Raw genomic sequence first — 19,535 nt, 5'->3', positions numbered from 1 at the left:
AGTGGTCCCCAACCAGTGACTAACAGGAAATGGTATATTAACATGTGTTTTACACTGACACTCAGAGTTTCCCCAGTGAGATTAAGCTACAGTCACCTACAGTGGTAGCTGGCTTTATAATGCCCCCTTCATAAGCTGCCGTCCCTTCCTTCTTGCTTCCTCACTCCTCTATCAATGCTTCCTTTCACCTCTCCTACCAAAATAAACTGCATACTTATACCTAAATCTCTATCTCAGGATCTGCTTGTGATGGAACCCAAACCACGAATAATTCTAATGTTTATGGTGATTTACTAACTAAGGAGAGAATCTGAAAATCACTTGCATATACAGTTGACCCTTGAACAACATGGGGGTTAGGGGTGTCCACCCCTCACACAGTCGAAATCCGTGACTATAACTTTACAGTCAGCCCTCTATATCCCTGGTTCTGCAGAGTTGGATTCAGCCAACTGCAGATAATGTCATACTATAGCACATATTATTGAAAAACATCCACATGTAAGTGGACCCTCACAGTTCAAACCCATGCTATTTAAGTCAACTGTAGTTGCCTTTCTTTTTTTCTTTTTTTTTTTTTTTCGGTACGTGGGCCTCTCACTGTCGTGGCCCCTCCCGTTGCGGAGCACAGGCTCCAGACACGCAGGCTCAGCAGCCATGGCTCACGAGCCTAGCCGCTCCGCGGCATGTGGGATCTCCCCAGACCGGGGCACAAACCCGTGTCGCCTGCATCAGTAGGCAGACTCTCAACCACTGAGCCACCAGGGAAGCCCGCCTTTCTTTTTAATTGGCCTCACTCATGAAACCATTTAGTGATTTAGTTTTCTTTTTTCCACCTACTTGTGTAGGTCTCTTCTAATAACCATTATTATCTATCATTGATCTTTCCTTTTCTTCAGAGCACTTATTAAAATTTATAACAGCATTATTTTTTATTTGTCTGCCTCAAAACTGTAAGCTCCAAAAAGGCTGAGATAATGTCTGTCTTATTCAGCTATGTACATAACTCCATATCGAGCACATCTTGGTTGAATAAATTAATAAATGAAGAAATGGGGTCCCAAAGAGGAAAAGCATTTAGGGTGGAGATTTCTAGTGCTCACCTCTATTCAGTCCCCTTCTCCTATCTGAAATCCAGAAGATTATAGTTCTCTACCCTCTTGCTGTTAGACAGGGCATATGTCCATTTCTGGCTAATGGTTTGTGAGGGGAAATGGCATGTATCACTTCCAGGCCAGAGTGTTTAACTGCCAGTGAGACCCTTGAGTACTTTCTTCCCTGTTAAGGTGGCCACAAAGGCCATGTTTTCCAGATGGTGCCACTACAAGAGGGAAGAGCCCCTATTGGCCCAGGTACCCAGATCTGTTTGGAGCAGAGTAAACCCTCTGCTGACCCACTTTGGACACTCACTTTGTGAGTGATAAATAAAACTGTGCTGAGTCAAGCCACTGAGATTTAGAATTGTTTGTTATTGTAACACAACCTAGCCTATCTCAACTGACAAAGTATTCTTCTCAGTAGGGATCTGAAGAAAGGTGAGCAATGAAAAATGTTTCCAACTCTATACTCTATGCTCCCCTCATTTGTTTTTGCTTGGTTGTTTGGTGTTTTACAATAGAACTCTACCTGGTATTTAATTGGAAAGCTAGTGAAGCCCCAAAATGTATTCAAGGTATTAAATAAACTTTTTGAGCTACATTATAAATGTACCATACATATACTGTAAACATGCCATAAATCTCTTCTGCCATGATGCATGTGGAGCCAACAGCTCTACAATAAGCCTTAAGGTATACGACCTGTAATATTGGCTCTGTCTCTAGGTGACAAAGTGGGCTTCACCAGTCACCTAATTTCCCCAGTCTCACTTTTCTCATATTCTGAAGATACCCTGGCTAAACTTGAAAGACACTATAGGTCACAGTTGTAAACTTTGGGCATAGTGCTTAAAATCTTTCAAGACTGGACTGGTTATTCCCTCCTCAGTAAGATAAGTGAGAGTTTCAAGGAAAAATATTTATATTCCAGATCCTCTGGAGCATAAGAAACTATGAGAACAGACAAATGGGCAAAAGCTCTTCTTAAAATTTAAATTAAAAATATAAATATATGCATGCATGCAAGCATTTAAATGTAAAACAGCTACACCTATTGCTATACTTGCTAAGAAAAAGCAAGATACTTACCAAGATTTTCAAGAGACTGCCACTCCTTCTGGGATATGCATTCAACATTGAATTTCAAAGTTCCTGTGCAAACTTTCCTTGGAATGTAATATTCAACCTAGAAGCATATATAGTACATTCACTATGCAAAATGTATTTATTGTAGAAAATGGCATCTGTTTACTTAAGTTGTAAGTGAATTGTGTGAATCAGACTCATCACCACATAAATCATGTAGCTCCTCTCTTAATTAGAAATACCTCCATCTCTGAGTTAAGTTACTCTCTTTGCAGGCTGCATAAAATAAGGGCATTTCCTTAAAGTCTAGTGTTAGGGGTTGAATTATGTCTCCCCAAGTTCACATGTTGAAGTCCTAACCCCCAGTACCTTGGAATTTAACTCTATTTGAAGGTAGGGTCTTTAAAGAGGCAAAATGAGGTTATTAGGATGGGTTCTAATCCAATGTGACTGTCATCTGTATAAGAAGAGATTAGGACACAGATACACACAGGAAGATCATGTGAAGACACAAGGAGAAAATGCCATCCATAAGCCAAGGAGAGGTCTAGAGGAAATTAACACCTTGATCTCAGACAACCGGCCTCCAGAACAATGAGAAAATAAAATTCTGTTGTGTAAGCCACCCAGTCTGTGGTACTTTGTTATAGCAGCTGTAGCAAACTAATACATCTGGTTTCTCTGACATTCCTAAATATACTCTTATCTCAAAAGATGTCCCAGGATCCCCAAGATAACAACTGATATTAAAATGTTTTCTTTCTTATTTTGAATAATGTTTGCCGCCCACAAGGTAGGTCAGCACAATTCAACCCACATGCCCAGTTCTGGTCATCCTAGCTAAAGACAGACTAGCAGAATCAGTAGTTTCTACTATGAAACATACCAATAAATTTCCTGGCTCTATCTAAGGCCTACATCAGAACAGGGTGGGTGAGTATCCAGAAGTCTCTGTTTCACCTGTTCCCCAGGTTCACTCTGATGATCAAGGAGTCACTGTGTTAAATGACTGAATTAATCAAGAAACACTAGGCTGTGCAGTAACAACACCAAAACATCAAGAGCTTAACACAACAGAGGCTTATTTCTAACTCAAAGTTTGCTGCAGATCCAGGGGACTTCGAAGAAACTCCTCCATCCAGCAGCACAGCAATTCAGATTCTTGATGCCTTCACTATCCTCTAGCTGCAACATTTAACACTTGCAGCCACCCTGGTAGACACAACAGAGAAAAAATATGCTGGAGGGTCTCACGCTGGCAATTAAATGTGTCAACCTAGAAAATCCAGTTCTGATGTCCAGTTAGCCCATTGGAAAAACACACAATCTAGGCGCTTCCTATGGTTTTGAAAAACAAAGTCCAAAATCTCAACATGAGCTTAATGTGCTCATCAAAGCCCTGTGTTATCTGGACCTGCCTACCTTCCCAGCTTCATCTCCTACCTCTCTTCCCCACATCCTGAGCATACCAGTTACACTGGGTTTTCCTTCTCCTTGAACACAACCATGTACACTCTGGGCCTTCACCATTCCGGCCCCTCTGCCTGGACTCTTGCTTCATCTCTTCTCATAGCTAATTACTATTCAGCATTTGAATCTCAGCCTAAGTATCCCTTTTGACCCACCCCAGTCAAGGTCATGTTTGTCTTTGTTTTATGGTCTCATAGCACTGAATTTCTCTGTTGCAGCATTTCTCACACTTCTAATTGTTCAACTATTATTTATAAGCATTTGTTTAATGTTTTCCTTCCCTAATAAAGTATGTTTAAGGACCATGTCTATCTTTTATTTTGAGAACATAGCACAGTTCCTGGCTCACAATAGATGCTCAATAAATATTGATTCACTGTATTCATTTCCTAAGCTGCTATAAAAAATTACCACAAACTTAGTTTCTTAGAGCAGCATGAATTTATTGTCTTACAGTTCTGAAGGTCAGAAGGGTGACATGGGTCTCACCGGGCAAAAATTCAGGGGGAGGGAGGGTTGCATTCCTTCCAGATGCTCTAGAGGAGAGCATGTTCCTTGCCTTTTCCAACTTCTCACAGTCTCCCAACTTCCTTGGCTCATGGCCCTGTTTCAGCAATGGCATTACTGTGACCTCTGCTTTTATCATCACATAGCCTTTTCTGACTCTGACTCTCCTACCTCCCCCTTTTCCTTATAACAAGGCTTGTGACTATATTGGGCCCTCTTGGATGGATAATGCAGGATAATCTCCCCTATGTCGAAGACTCTAACTTAATCACATCTGCAAAGTTCCTATTGCCACATGAGGTAACAAATTCTCAGGTTTTAGGGATTAGGACGTGGCCATCTTTGGAGGCAGGGGGGAGCATTATTCTTCCTACCATGCTGCCTGGCTCTTCTTTACCTCATCTCTCACAGAGATGGGTATTACAAGAATAAGACTTGTAAACTTTTGTTCCCCATCTAAGGAGGCAGTTCAGTTCTCTGAAAAAGCCTGCCTAGAAGGCATTCCTCATCATCTGAAGCGTACTGATTCTCGAAAAAAAAAAAAAAATCTTAACAGGGCCTCTACCCATTTTCCTTTCAATTCCTGTTGCACCACTAACCTTCTTACAGATGAGAAAGCGAAAATAGTGAAAAGGGTAAAATGTCCTCTCTTTGACCCAAAACAAGTTAGAAGGAGCCAGAAATAAAACCTCTCAGTTTGTACCCCAGTGAATGCTTACCATTATACACACGGGTACAGACGAGGTCCCCACTCCATGATATTATAGGTCTCTCAGCAGACCTGCTATATGGAAGCCACAGTTCCCACATTCCAATGCCTCACTACACCAGGTAGAGAACTAAAATATGTGAAGAAGCTATGTTTGAAACTATAGGGAGTGGTGATTATTATATTGAGCTGAAGAGTTCTGCATGCCTAAAGACTTTCAGATTCAAAATTGATATCACTATGCTGGCCAAAGAAAACAAGCCTGCAACTTAGATCAGCACTCCCACTCATCACACATGGGTTGCCACTCCCAAGGTAAACAAAATAATTTCAGATACCAGTAAGTTTTGTAAGGATAATAAAACAAGCTTATGGGATGGCAAATACCTAATTATGGAGAGGGATGCTTTAGCTTTCAGGGAAGGCAGCCCACTCCAAAGCAGCACACCTCTGCACCTCTACCAAGAATTTCCAGTGCAGAACTCACATCTCAGAAGAGGCATCTTCTCTGATCCGTGGTTACAAAATGAAGCAATCTAAGTTTCTACTTTGATGAGGAGACCTTTTAGAATAAACAGAAAGACTGTCTTTTCTTTGGAAAACCTTACAAACTAAAAAGAGTTGAAAGAGTCAGGCTTTAGTAAGTCTGCGCAGAATCTGATAAGAGACAATCGTCTTAACAGAAAATTACCCTTTCATTTTTCATAATGTATGACAGAAACCACATATTATAGACAGTTTGATCATTTGACACTTCTGAGGTTTGCCTGGGACCTGACTTTGCTCCTTGTGAGCAACTTAACTCTAGCTGTGTGTTGCTTTTCTTTTTTTACATTACGCTCCTTCCAACAGAAGTGAGTTTACATCCTGTCTCGCAGTTTTTTCCATGATCTAAGCTATATGACTTTAATGTTTTGCACCTACCCTCAGCGAGATGCTTCACATGTCTGGTCATGTCTGGTCAAAACTGCTTTTTGAATGAGTTCTTTCTAGCTTTGGGGTCTGGCAGTAAAAGTATAATTTGTTGTTGTGTTCTCTATATATAAGAGAGAGACAAGCTCCATCAAGAAATGACATGAGCTTTTACGTATAAGTGTAAATGTAGGTATAGGTACAGGTGTAAGTAGAAGTGTAAGTATAAATTACAAATTCAAGCTAAAGCACAGTCTGGTAGCACATGGGGTCTTAGGTGTGATGGCAGGGCAGGGTTTCTGTACGGGCAACTCGCATTTATACCTGATTGATAAGACAGGTAGGAGACCTTTCAAACCTTTATTTCTCTTTTGGTTCCTAACTGCTCTCTTCAGAGGAAAAATAGGGAGATAAGAAATACTGATTTGCCAAGTTAATTGATCTAGGGAAAATCTGGGGGAGAAAATATTTTGCAAAGAAAGGGAATCAGTGGAATTTGAGCACTCAATGATCCATGATGAGGCTACTTAAGTTTTAGCTGTGTATGTGTTTTAACAGTTTAGGTCACAGGCCTTAGAGATGATCTTGTTCAGGGAGAGAAAATACATTTTTTCTCAGTTTTGGCCACCTGGCAGTAGCTGTTTAGAAGGCTGGGAACAAGTTCACAAGAGAAAGGGCATTGAACAAGTAGTTATCTCTGTTATAGGTATAGGAGGAAGGGTTGACAGTATGCCTACCAGGTATTTGCCTCCCTGATCCAGTCCAAACCCTCATTTCACTAAAAAATGAGAGCCAAGAGAGTTTAAATGACTTGTTCAAGGCTTCACAGCTACTTAGAAGCAGCTCTGGGACTCTTAGGTGTGCTAACTCCAAACCATATTCCTTCCATCACACCATTCCTCCTAGCACCTGACCCTTATAAATGAGAAGAACTCACACTATAGATAAGGTGAGGCTATAACATGACTATGGTAGGCCAAATAACGGCTCCCCAAAAGATGGGCATGTCCTAATCCCTAGAATCTGTGAATATGTTACTTAACAGATGATTAAGTTAAGGAACTTGAAATGAGAAGATTACCCTGGATTATCCAGGTGGGCTCAACATAATCACAAGGGTCTTTATAAAAGGGAGGCAGATGGCTGTGTGATGATCGAAGCCAAGGTTGGAGTGATGTGTGGCCATGAGCCAAAGAATGTAGGCAGCTTCTTGAACCTATAAAAGGACAAGGATATACATTCTCCCCTAGAGCTTCCAGAAGAAACACAAGCCTGCTAACACCTTGATTTTAGCCCAAACGGATTTTAGACTTATGCCCGTAAGATAATAAAGTTGTTTTAAGCCACTAAATTTGTGGTAATTTGTTACAGCAGCAATAGGAAACTAATACAATGATCTTTTTATATTGGTTTGGGCAACAATTCAATTCAATTCTACAAGGGCTTATTTGCAGTGTATCAGATCCCACACAAACCCCACACCTATAGTATTATAGAGAACTACAGGCAGTGCATTTACTTAAAAGCTCATGTCCTTTCTTTTTCACTTGGAAACACTGGTTTCCCAGCAGAGCTTTCCTCTTCCTAATACACAGTTATTAGTTAATATTATACTGGGCTACATATAACCAAAGAGAGGGAGAGAAAGGGGGAGAGAGAGAAAGAGAGAGAGGGCACAAAATAACACTGCTTTAACAAGATGGAGGTTTACTTCTCTCTCGTAGAAAAAGAAATCCAGAGGTAGGCAGTCCAGAGCTGGTATGGTGGCTTTATCAAGTAAGGCATTTGGGTTCATTTTGCCATCCTCAGCATGTGGCTTCCACTTTTTGGTCCAAAATGGCTGCTCAAGCTCCTGTTATCACATCCCTATGCAAGCCAAAAGGAAAAAGGGTGGGCAAAGAAGGGTATATCTTCTCCCTGGCAAGGATAGTGCCCCCCAGTGGCATACAATATTTACACTTAAATTTCATTAGGCCAGAACTTAGTTGCAGGGAAACTGGGAAATATAGTCTTTAACCAGGCATATTGACAACACCTCCCCCCAAAATAAAGCTGGGTGTTCTGTTACTAAAGATGATAGAAACAATTATTCACATGATTGGCAACTGGAAAACACAGCCACATTACCAAGCAGTGTGGTAGATGCCAGGAGCACTCTGGAGGTACTGTGTAGGACATGCATTCCTTATTTCCCTAGGCAAAGACATCCTGTAGGTGAGTACCTATTGGAGCATCACTTTATTATTATTTTCATAATTTTTTTAACCTGTACTTATATACAAGCCACTAATGTCACAGAGTGTCTGATTTGAGATGCCATTTGTTTATTCCTTTCAGGGTTGCAAGCTTATAACTGTGCTTGACTCATCAGCTGATGGCAAACTGTATTGATATAAAGTCCATTTTAACTCCAAACTTTACTATAAATTTCTACTACAAACAATAGTTTGGAGACATATTTTTTTGTGTATATGATTTACCTGCAACTCACCAGGCTCACAGAATTCACATCTGAGGACTCCCACTGGTCCTCCTTTTTTGAGCACCCTTTCTGATCCTCCCCAGTGTCCCCCCCTCCACCAGCCAATTTGCCTGATGACACACAGTACATCTTTCAAAATCTGCTAAACTACCACATGATTGGCCACCAGAATGGCTGAAATGAAAAGACAAAAAATATCAAGTGTTTGCAAGGAAGTAGAGCAACCAAAACTCTCATCTACTGTTGGGAGTATAAATTAGTACAACCACTTTGGAAAACTGTTTGAAGGATCTACTAAGGTTGAATATATTGATAAATAATTAATATTCATCATGGGATATTATACAACAAGGAGACTGAATGATCCTCACCTATACCCCAAAATACAGATGAATCTCACAGATATAATATTCGGTTAAAGAAACCAGATACACAAAAGAGCACATGTATGATTCCTGTTATTTAAAGCACTAGTTGTAGGCATAAATACTCTAAGCTGTTTGAAGTCAAATAGGTGTTAATTTGAGGGGTTAGTGGCTAGGAGGGAAAATGAGGGATGTTTCTGGGATACTGGATTACATGGTGTGTTCAATTTGCCAAAACTCATTAAGCTGTACATTTATATACATGTATACTATGTATATATTATATTTCAATGAATTTTTAAAAATAAACCCAATTAAAGCAACACCTCTGGTTTCCTAACCACTCCCCAGGATAAAATTGATCATTGCCTTTTTGGTATTTAATTTTCTCTTTTTTAGTCTCTGTAAGCCACCTGTAACAATGTAGTATATGTCTGTCTCCTCTTCTAAAATGAACTCCTTAAAGACTATGGCATTTCTAACTCATCTGATTGCCCAGAGCCTAGTATGTAATAATAAGTGGCTCCAAAACGTTTGTTGAGTTAAATTAATTTCTTCTTTTACAATTAGTTAGTGCCTGATCATTTAGACCAAATTTTTTTTGAATTTAATTTTATTTATTTTTTTATACAGTAGGTTCTTATTAGTCATCCATCTTATACACATCAGTGTATACATGTCAATCCCAATCTCCCAATTCATCACAACACCCCCCCAACCCCCCGCTGCTTTCCCCCCTTGGTGTCCATACGTTTGTTCTCTACATCTGTGTCTCAACTTCTGCTCTGCAAACTGGTTCATCTGTACCATTTTCTAGGTTCCAAATATATGTGTTAATATACAATATTTGTTTTTCTCTTTCTGACTTACTTCACTCTGTATGACAGTCTCTAGATGCATCCACGTCTCTACAAATGACCCACTTTCATTCCTTTTTTGGCTGAGTAATATTCCATTGTATATATGTACCACAACTTCTTTATCCATTTGTCTCTCAATGGGCATTTAGGTTGCTTCCATGACCTGGCTATTGTAAATAGTGCTGCAATGAACATTGGGGTGCATGAGTCTTTTTGAATTATGGTTTTCTCTGGGTATGTGCCCAGTAGTGGGACTGCTGGCTCATATGGTAGTTCTATTTTTAGTTTTTTAAGGAACCTCCATACTGTTCTCCATACTGGCTGTATCAATTTTACATTCCCACCAACGGTGCAAGAGGGATCCCTTTTCTCCACACCCTCTCCAGCTTTTGTTGTTTGTAGATTTTCTGATGATGCCCATTCTAACTGGTGTGAGGTGATACCTCATTGTAGTTTTGATTTGCATTTCTCTAATAATTAGTGATGTTGAGCAGCTTTTCATGTGCTTCTTGGCCATCTGTATGTCTTCTTTGGAGAAATGTCTATTTAGGTCTTCTGTCCATTTTTGGATTGGGTTGTTTGTTCTTTTAATATTGAGCTGCATGAGCTGTTTATATATATTGGAGATTAATCCTTTGTCTGCTGATTCATTTGCAAATATTTTCTCCCATTTTGATGGTTGTCTTTTCGTCTTGTTTATTGTTTCCTTTGCTGTGCAAAAGCTTTGAAGTTTCATTAGGTCCCATTTGTTTATTTTTTTTTTTATTTTCATTACTCTAGGAGGTGGATCAAAAAAGATCTTGCTGTGATTTATGTCAAAGAGTGTTCTTCCTATGTTTTCCTCTGAGAGTTCTATAGTGCCCGGTCTTACATTTAGGTCTCTCATCCACTTTGAGTTTATTTTTGTGTATGGTGTTAGGGAGTGTTCTAATTTCATTCTTTTACATGTAGCTGTACAATTTTCCCCACAACACTTATTGAAGATACTGTCTTTTCTCCATTATATATCCTTGCCTCCTTTGTCATAGATTAGTTGACCATAGGTGCGTGGGTTTATCTCTGGACTTTCTATCTTGTTCCATTCATCTATGTTTCTGTTTTTGTGCCAGTACCATATTGTCTTGATTACTGTAGCTTTGTAGTATAGTCTGAAGTCAGGGAGTCTGATTCCTCCAGCTCTGTTTTTTTCCCTCAAGACTGCTTTGGCTGTTCGGGGTCTTTTTTGTCTCTATACAAATTTTAAGATTTTTTGTTCTAGTTCTGTAAAAAATGCCATTGGCAATTTGATTGGGATTGCATTGAATCTGTAGATTGATTTGGGTAGTATAGTCATTTTCACAATATTGATTCTTCCAATCCAAGAAGATGGTATATCTCACCATCTGTTGGTATCATCTTTAATTTCTTTCATCAGTGTCTTATAGGTTTCTGCATACAGGTCTTTTGTGTCCCTAGGTAGGTTTATTCCTAGGTATTTTATTCTTTTTGTTGCAGTGGTAAATGGGAGTGTTTCCTTAATTTCTCTTTCAGATTTTTCATCATTGGTGTATAGGAATGCAAGAGATTTCTGTGCATTAATTTTGTATCCTGCAACATTACCAAATTCATTGATTAGCTCTAGTAGTTTTCTGGTGGCATCTTTAGGATTCTCTATGTATAGTATCATGTCATCTGCAAACAGTGACAGTTTTACTTCTTCCTTTCCAATTTGTATTCCTTTTATTTCTTTATCTCTGATTGCCATGGCTAGGAATTCCAAAGCTACGTTGAATAACAGTGGTGAGAGTGGACATCCTTGTCTTGTTCCTGATCTTAGAGGAAATGCTTTCAGTTTTTCACCATTGAGAATGATGTTTGCTGTGGGTTGGTCATATATGGCCTTTATTATGCTGAGGCAGTTTCCCACTATGCCCACTTTCTGGAGAGTTTTTATCATAAATGGGTGTTGAATTTTGTAAAAAGCTTTTTCTGCATCTATTGAGATGATCATATGGTCTTTATTCTTCAGTTTGTTAATATGGTGTATCACATTGATTGATTTGCGTATATTGAAGATCCCTTGCATCCCTGGGATAAATCCCACTTGGTCATGGTGTACGATCCTTTTAATGTGTTGTTGGATTTTGTTTGCTAGTATTTTGTTGAGGATTATTGCATCTATATTCATCAGTGATATTGGTCTGTAATTTTTTTTTTGTAGTATCTTTTTCTGGTATTGGTATCAGGGTGATGGTGGCCTCACAGAATGAGTTTGGGAGTGTTCCTCCCTCCACAATTTTTTGGAACAGTTTGAGAAGGATGGGTGTTAGCTCTTCTCTAAATGTTTGATAGAATTCACCTGTGAAGCCATCTGGTCCTGGACATTTTTTTGTTGGAAGATTTTTAATCACAGTTTCAATTTCATTGCTTGTGATTGGTCTGTTCATATTTTCTATTTCTTCCTGGTTTTGGATGGAATGTCCTATAAATATCAATTACATCTATCTGATCTACTGTGTCATTTAAAGCTTCTGTTTCCTTATTAATTTTCTGTTTGGATGATCTGTCCATTTATGTAAGTGAGGTGTTAAAGTCCCCCACTATTATTGTGTTACTGTCAATTTCCTCTTTTATAGCTGTTAGCAGTTGCCTTATGTATTGAGGTGCTCCTATGTTGGGTGCATATATATTTATAATCGTTATATCTTCTTGGATTGATCCCTTGATTATTATGTAGTGTCCTTCTTTGTCTCTTGTAACATTCTTTATTTTAATGTCTATTTTATCTGATATGAGTATTGCTACTCCAGCTTCCTTTTGATTTCCATTTGCATGGAATATCTTTTTCCATCCCCTCACTTTCAGGCTGTATGTATCCCTAGGTCTGAAGTCGGTCTCTTGTAGACAGCATATATATGGGCCTTGTTTTTGTATCCATTCAGCAAGCCTGTGTCTTTTGGTTGGAGCATTTAATCCATTCGTGTTTAAGGTAATTATCGATATGTATGTTCGTATGACCATTTTCTTAATCGTTTTGACTTTGTTTTTGTAGCTCCTTTTCCTCTCTTGTGTTTCCCACTTAGAGAAGTTCCTTTAGCATTTGTTGTAGAACTGGTTTGGTGGTGCTGAGTTCTCTTAGCTTTTGCTTGTCTGTAAAGCTTTTGATTTCTCCGTCGAATCTGAATGAGATCCTTGCCGGGTAGAGTAATCTTGGTTGTAGGTTTTTCTCTTTCATCACTTTAAGTATATCATGCCACTCCCTTCTGGCTTGTAGAATTTCTGCTGAGAAATCAGCTGTTAACCTTATGGGAGTTCACTTGTATGTTATTTGTCGTTTTTCCCTTGCTGCTTTCAATAATTTTTCTTTGTCTTTAATTTTTGCCAATTTGATTACTATGTGTCTCGGTGTGTTTCTCCTTGGGTTTATCCTGTATGGGACTCGCTGCGCTTCCTGGACTTGGGTGGCTATTTCCTTTCCCATGTTAGGGAAGTTTCAATTGTAATCTCTTCAAATATTTTCTCGGGTCCCTTCTCTCTCTCTTCTCCTTCTGGGACCCCTATAATGTGAAATTTGTTGCGTTTAATGTTGTCCCAGAGGTCTCTTAGGCTGTCTTCATTTCTTTTCATTCTTTTTTCTTTATTCTGTTCTGCAGCAGTGAATTCCACCATTCTGTCTTCTAGGTCACTTATCCATTCTTCTGCCTCAGGTATTTTGCTATTGATTCCTTCTAGTGTATTTTTCATTTCAGTATCATTCATCTCTGTTTGTTCTTTAATTCTTATAGGTGTTTGTTCTTTAAATCTTATAGGTGTTTGTTCTTTAATTCTTATAGGTCTTTGTTAAACATTTCTTGCATCTTCTCGATCTTTGCCTCCATTCTTTTTCCGAGGTCCTGGATCATCTTCACTATCATTATTCTGAATTGTTTTTCTGGAAGTTTGCCTATCTCCACTTCATTTAGTTGTTTTTCTGTGGTTTTATCTTGTTCCTTCATCTGGTACATAGCCCTCTGCCTTTTCATCTTGTCTATCTTTCTATGAATGTGGTTTTTGTTCCACGGGCTGCAGGACTGTAGTTCTTCTTGCTTCTGCTGTCTGCCCTCTCAATATTGGGCATCATTTTCATAAGGTCCCTTGTACCATGCCTCCGTCCCTGCTGTGCCTTGGTCTCTCCTCTGGTAGGATGAGAAGATCAGAGCCTTCAAGTGCTGCAATCCTGTGTTCCAGGATGTGTAAAATGTCTACTAGTGTTGAAGGGTCTCCTGCAGAGGTGGGGGGGGGGGGTGGCTGTGTCTCACTCTAAGGACAAGGACACTGGCAGCAGAAGTTCTGGGAAGTACTCCTTGGCATGAGCCTTCCTGGAGTCTCAACAAATATTTATTTATTAGATACTGTGTTAGGTGTTTGGGATAAAAAGACTTAAAACACCAAACCTGTTCTCAAGAAGTCCACAGTCTAGTGGAATGGATGCAAACACAAATGTCATTCAGAGTCTAGTAGTTATTTTTTCTTTAAGGAAAATTCAAGGACTTTCTTTTTCTCTGTTGCCAGAACAACAACAACAAATCACTGTATCTGCTCTCATCCAACCATCCAATGGCATTCCTCTTTCTCTCCTTACTCTTTTCACATTAGTGTAGTGCACTACTCTGAGCTCATTTTACTTCATGTTTTCTTCTTATGCTGCATTTCTATCCATCCTCAATCCCATACTTTCATTAACCACTAGACTTCAAGGACAGGTTTACCAAGGCCATGGTAATGTTTCCAATCTTTCCACTTCAGGGAACACAGAGAAATTTATGCTATTTGTAACATACACTTAAATGAGAGAAATTACTTGAAGCCAGAGGTGAGCAGCCCAGGTGCTCCTGATGCTCCAGGTCCTATCAGGTCAACATCTTGGCATTCTTATAACTCATTCTCTGCACACCATTATCCATAGCACACTGGATGGGAAGCTTATTGATCTAAGGACATTGGTCAGACCATTAACCACAGGGTCAGTGATTCACTTATACCATGCACCCTGGCTATGATGAGAACACAGGTAGCAGCCATACTACCAGCCACTAACCTTGGCCTCTCCCTAGTCTGACTAGCCTGGCTGATAACACAGATTCAGTTCTGATTCCACCCTATGAAAGATCTATATGTCTATATCCTTTGTTTGGAGGCTTTTTAAAAAATTACCTATTGACAGGTAAAGACCCATAAGGCCATGAAATAGACACCTTCTCGCTAAAGTCTTTCCTGGTTTCTCATTTCAAAGCCTGTGCCCTATCATATGAGGGTTGTCAAGATCAAATCTGCTCCTCAGATGTTGTTTGCCTGACAAGTCGCTGCTAACTCTGGCAGAAAAGCCTTTCAAGTGCTTAAAACTTAAACATTTCCTCCCACTATATGTGGGCTGCAATGGCTCAATACAGCGATAAAATACAACAATTTTGAAGATCAAAGATTCCCTTCAAAAAGAATATGGTTACTTCTACCTACCATGTTTGATCTATATTTACGAAAGAGAGGTAGAAATCCTGAGCCCCGCAGTGAAGGTCCAACTAGCCTGTTTCTTTGGTTTTTATTGCTGGATCCCTAAAGATGGATAGCAGATCTAGCTATGGTACTGCAGGTGACAGAAACAGGAAGACATCCAAAGAACTAGGAAAGAATTTAAACAAGAAGACTGACGCACGGCTTGTAGAAAAGAAACTTCAGAGCAGGACTCACTGGGCGGGCCACAAACCCACTTATGAGAAATTAGGGGGTGAGGGGGAAGTAATACCACAAAAATTATTAAAGTCATCACATGAACAAGAACAAGCCTGCAAGGAAAACTGAGAGACAACACATGCCAACACTTGACATTGCTGATAGGACAAAGGAAGCTTTTCACACAGGTTGCTGTGATGGTCAATGGACAAAGAAGACAAATGGGCTAGCCAGGATGACTGCAGGACAACAATCCTGGAAATATAAGGAGATGCAGGAAATTATGTGTATTAGAATTCATCTCAGGGATTACTGAATAACTGATAACTTATTTCTAGCAAAGGAGGAAATGGGAGGTGAAATTCCCTCAAAAGTATGCCTGAATAAAACTAGTGTTAAACTGTTAAGATAGGTGGGTCTGGTCAACTGCAGTTTTTGATATGCTGAGTGGATCTGCAAATTTGGGCCAGAATAGAATTGCTCAGGACAGTAGAGAAGAAGCAGAGTTCTGCTGCATGAGCCCTGCCTCTCTGCCCTTGCCCACACATCACTGAGCCTCCCCTTACCTGAGTAAGACTAAAGGCTTAAGGAATTCTGAGGCACCACATTCCCAGCCTGTGGAAAACAATCACATATCGCAGTCTGGTCCTATTCACAGGAAGAGTTTGTAACCATGTGGAAGCCAACCACTCTGGAAGGACAATTTGATAATAAATAACAGAAATATTCAAGTCCATAGCCTTTAATCCAGAAATCTAACTTCTAGAAATCTGACTCCAGAAACAAGCACAAATGTGTATAAAGATACTTGTATTTTAGAGCAGCATTGTTTATAATAATAAAAATAACCTTATTGTCCATATATAGGGGATTAATTATGTTAGATCCATATTTTATACCTAAGAAGAATGAAGTAGATACATATGTACTGATATGGAAAGATGTTCATACCACATTGTTCAGAGAAATGAAATATATGAAAAAGAACGTATTTTATCATCTCCTTTTTGTTACCATTTTAAAATTTTTAAGTAGATTTATAAATACATATATCCTAGGGTGTGTATATAAATATATATACACACATATATATTTGTATACACATACATATGTATACATATTATTTGCATATACATACATAGAAAAACCATGAAAAGATCTCACGTTAAACAATGAACGGTGATTACCTCTAGGGGAATGGAATGGGGGGGAAATGACTTTTATTTATTTATCCTTGTTATATTACCTCTGTATTATTGGAATTTTTTAAACTGTGAGTTACTTTTGTAATTTTAAAAACCAGTAAAGACACTTTTTAAGGAAGTTAAAATGATATTACTTTTATGTTGGTATCAATCAGGATTGTATCAAAATTAGACTAATTATATCACCATAAAGTATGATAAAAGAGTATAAGACATTCTTTCCTCTCTCCTACCCTACAACATCTCCAGAACTTATTCATTTTATAAATAGAAGTTTGTACCTTTTGACCACCTTCACCCATTTTACCCACCCCCCACCCCATATCTGGGAACCACCAATCTGTTCTCTGTATCTATGAGTTTGAGGGGTGTTGGGGGGGGTTGGTTTTTTATTCCACATATAAGTGAGACCATACAATATTTCTCTTTCTCTGATTTACTTCACTTAGAATAATGCCTTCAAGGTCCATCCATGTTGTCACAAATGGCAAGACTTCCTTCCTTGTTATGGCTGAGTAATATTCCATTATATATATATTTGTTTATTTATTGAAGAGACTATCCTTTCACCATTGTATGTTCTTGGCTCCTTTGTCATAAATTAATTGACATGTATGTCTGGATTTATTTCTGGGCTTTCGATTTGCTCCAGTGATCTTTGTGTCTGTCTTTATGCCAATACCATACTGTTTGGATTACCATAGCTTTGTAATATAGTTTGAAATTAGGAAGCTTGTTGTCTCTTGCTCTGTTCTTCTTTCTCAAGCTTGCTTTGGCTATCTGGGCTCTTTTGTGGTTCCATACAAATTTTAGGGTTGTTAATTCTATTTCTGTGGGAAATGCTATTGGAATTTTTATAGGGATTGAATTTAATCTATAGGTTGCTTTGAGTATTGTGGATATTTTAACAATATTAATTCTTCTAATCCATGAGCATGAAATATCTTTCCATTTATTTGTGTTTTTTTAATTTCTTTCATCAATGTCTTATATTTTCCAATGTACAGATCTTTCACCTTGGTTAATCTATTCCTAAGTTTTTTAATCTTTTTGAGGCAATTGTAAATGGAATTGCTTTCTTAATTTCTCTTTCTGATAGTTCATTTTTACTGAATAGAAATGCAACAGATTTTTGTATATTGATTTTGTATCCTACAATTTTACTGAATTTATTATTAGTTCTCATAGTTTTTTGGTGAAGTCTTTAGGGTTTTCTATATATAATATCATGTCATTTGCAAATATTGACAGTTTTACTTCTTCCTTTCTGATTTCTGATGACTTTTTTTTCTTTTTCTTGCCTAATTGCCATTGCTAGGACTACCAATACTATGTTGAATAAAAGTCGTAAGAGTGAGCATCCTTGTCTTGTTTGCCTTGTTTCTGGTTTTAAAGGAACTGTGGACTTGTCATATATGGCTTTATTATCTTGAGGTATGTTCCCTCTATACCCACATTGTGGAGAGTTTTATCATAACTGGATGTTGATTTTGTCAAATGCTTTTTCTGCATCTATTGAGATGATCATATTTTTCCCTTTATTTTGTTAATGTTGTTTATCATATAGATTGATTCACAGTTGTTGAGTTATCCTTGCATCCCTGGAATAAATTCCATTTGATCATGGTATATGATCCTTTTAATGTATTGTTGAATTTTATTTGCTAAATATTTTATTGAGGATTTTGAATCTATGTTCATCAGAGATACTGAGCTGTAACATTCTCTTCTGGTGGTATTCCTGTCTGGTTTTGGTAACAGGGTAATCCTGGATGAGTTTGAAAGTATTCCATCCTCTTCAACTTTTCAGAAGAGTCTGAGGAGAATTGATATTAATTCTTGTTTAAATGTTTGGTAGAATTCACCACTGAAGGCATCTAGTCCTGGTCTTGTCTTTGTTGATAGGTTTGTGATTACTGAGTCAATTTCCTACTCATTATTAGTCTGTTCAAATTTTCTATTTCTTCATGGTTTGGTGTTGGAAGATTTTATGTTTCTAGGAATTCACCCATTTATTCTAGGTTGTCTAATTTACTAGCAAATAATTGTTCATAGTAGTCTCTTATAATTTTCTGTATTTCTGTGGTATCTGTTGTAACATCTCCTCTTTCATTTCTGATTTTATTTATTTGAGTCCTCTCTGTTTCTTGGTGAAGGTTTGTATATTTTGTTTGCTTACCTAAAGGCTTTCTTAGCTAAAGGTTTGTATACTTTATCTTTTCAAACAAACAAAAAAAACACCCCAGCTCTTCATTTCATTGTTCTTTTCTACTCTTTATTTCATTTATTTCTGCTTAGATCTTTGCAATTTCCTTCCTTCTACCAACTTTGGCCTTCATTTGTTTTCCTTTTTCTAGCTCCTTGAGGTGTAAAATTTCATCCTTTATTTGATACCATTCTTATTTCTTAATGTAGGCATTTATCACTCTGAATTTCCCTTTAGAATTGGCTTTGCTGCATTCCATAATTTTTGGTATGTTGTATTTCCATTTTCATTTTCTCAAGGTACTTTATTTCTCTTTTGATTTTTTCTTTGACTCATTGGTTGCTCAGTAGTATGTTGTTTAGTCTCTACATATTTGTGAATTTTCCAGTTTTCTTCTTGTAATTGTTTTCTGGTTTCATACCACTGTGGTCAGAAAAGATACTTGATATGATTCTATCACCTTAAATTTATTAAAGCTTGTTTTGTAGCTTAACATATGATCTATCCTGGAAAACATTCCATGTATGCTTAAGAAGAATGTGTATTCAGTTCCTTTTGGACAGAATGTTTTGTATGTTTGTTAAGTCTATCCTTTCTAATATGTCATTTAAGATCAATGTTCCTTTACTGATTTTCTGTCTATAGTAATCAAAACAGTATGGTACTGGCATAAAAGCAGACACACTGATCAGTGGAACAGAGCAGAGACCCCAGCTATAAACTGATCCATATATAGCCAAGAACCAAGAATATACAATGGGGGAAGGATAGTCTCTTCAATAAATGTATTATTCAAATAAACAAAAACTCTTTGGTAACTTCTATAATTTTAAAAAATTAAAGGCGTCCTCAGACTAAAAAGTTTGGGAATTACTGATATACAGAGAGAGATTAGTCTCTCTCCCTTACCTATTTATTCCCAAAGGTACCCAGTTTCCCTCACCAGAG

The 19,535-nt window shown here is 38.1% G+C and overlaps 1 protein-coding gene across 7 annotated transcripts in view; it reads right to left on the bottom strand.

Moving 5' to 3' along the window:
• The window catches only part of LOC307198739 (uncharacterized protein), a 149,865-nt gene that overhangs the window by 38,407 nt on the left and 91,923 nt on the right, over positions 1 to 19,535 (bottom strand). For 4 of the 7 annotated variants that reach the window (XR_013831687.1, XM_079945908.1, XM_079945904.1 and 1 more), the window contains 2 exons: positions 7,493 to 7,647; positions 2,187 to 2,283 (listed from right to left, as the gene is read on the bottom strand). Coding sequence is in view for 5 of the 7 variants with exons in the window: in XM_079945908.1 (XP_079802034.1) it covers positions 7,573 to 7,647 (75 nt within the window). In the remaining 2 variants the exon portion in view is untranslated. Of the gene's footprint in view, positions 1 to 2,186; positions 2,284 to 2,578; positions 2,641 to 7,492; positions 7,648 to 15,742; positions 15,868 to 19,535 lie in introns of those variants that run through there. The other 3 variants (XR_013831686.1, XM_079945907.1, XM_079945906.1) reach the window with 3 other exon arrangements.

This window comes from Stenella coeruleoalba (genome assembly GCF_951394435.1).
Source record: "Stenella coeruleoalba genome assembly, chromosome: 1".
NCBI classification, from domain to species: domain Eukaryota; kingdom Metazoa; phylum Chordata; class Mammalia; order Artiodactyla; family Delphinidae; genus Stenella; species Stenella coeruleoalba.
The sequence above is the reverse complement of the archived record's forward strand: the minus strand, read 5'-3'. Positions and strand labels throughout refer to the sequence as shown.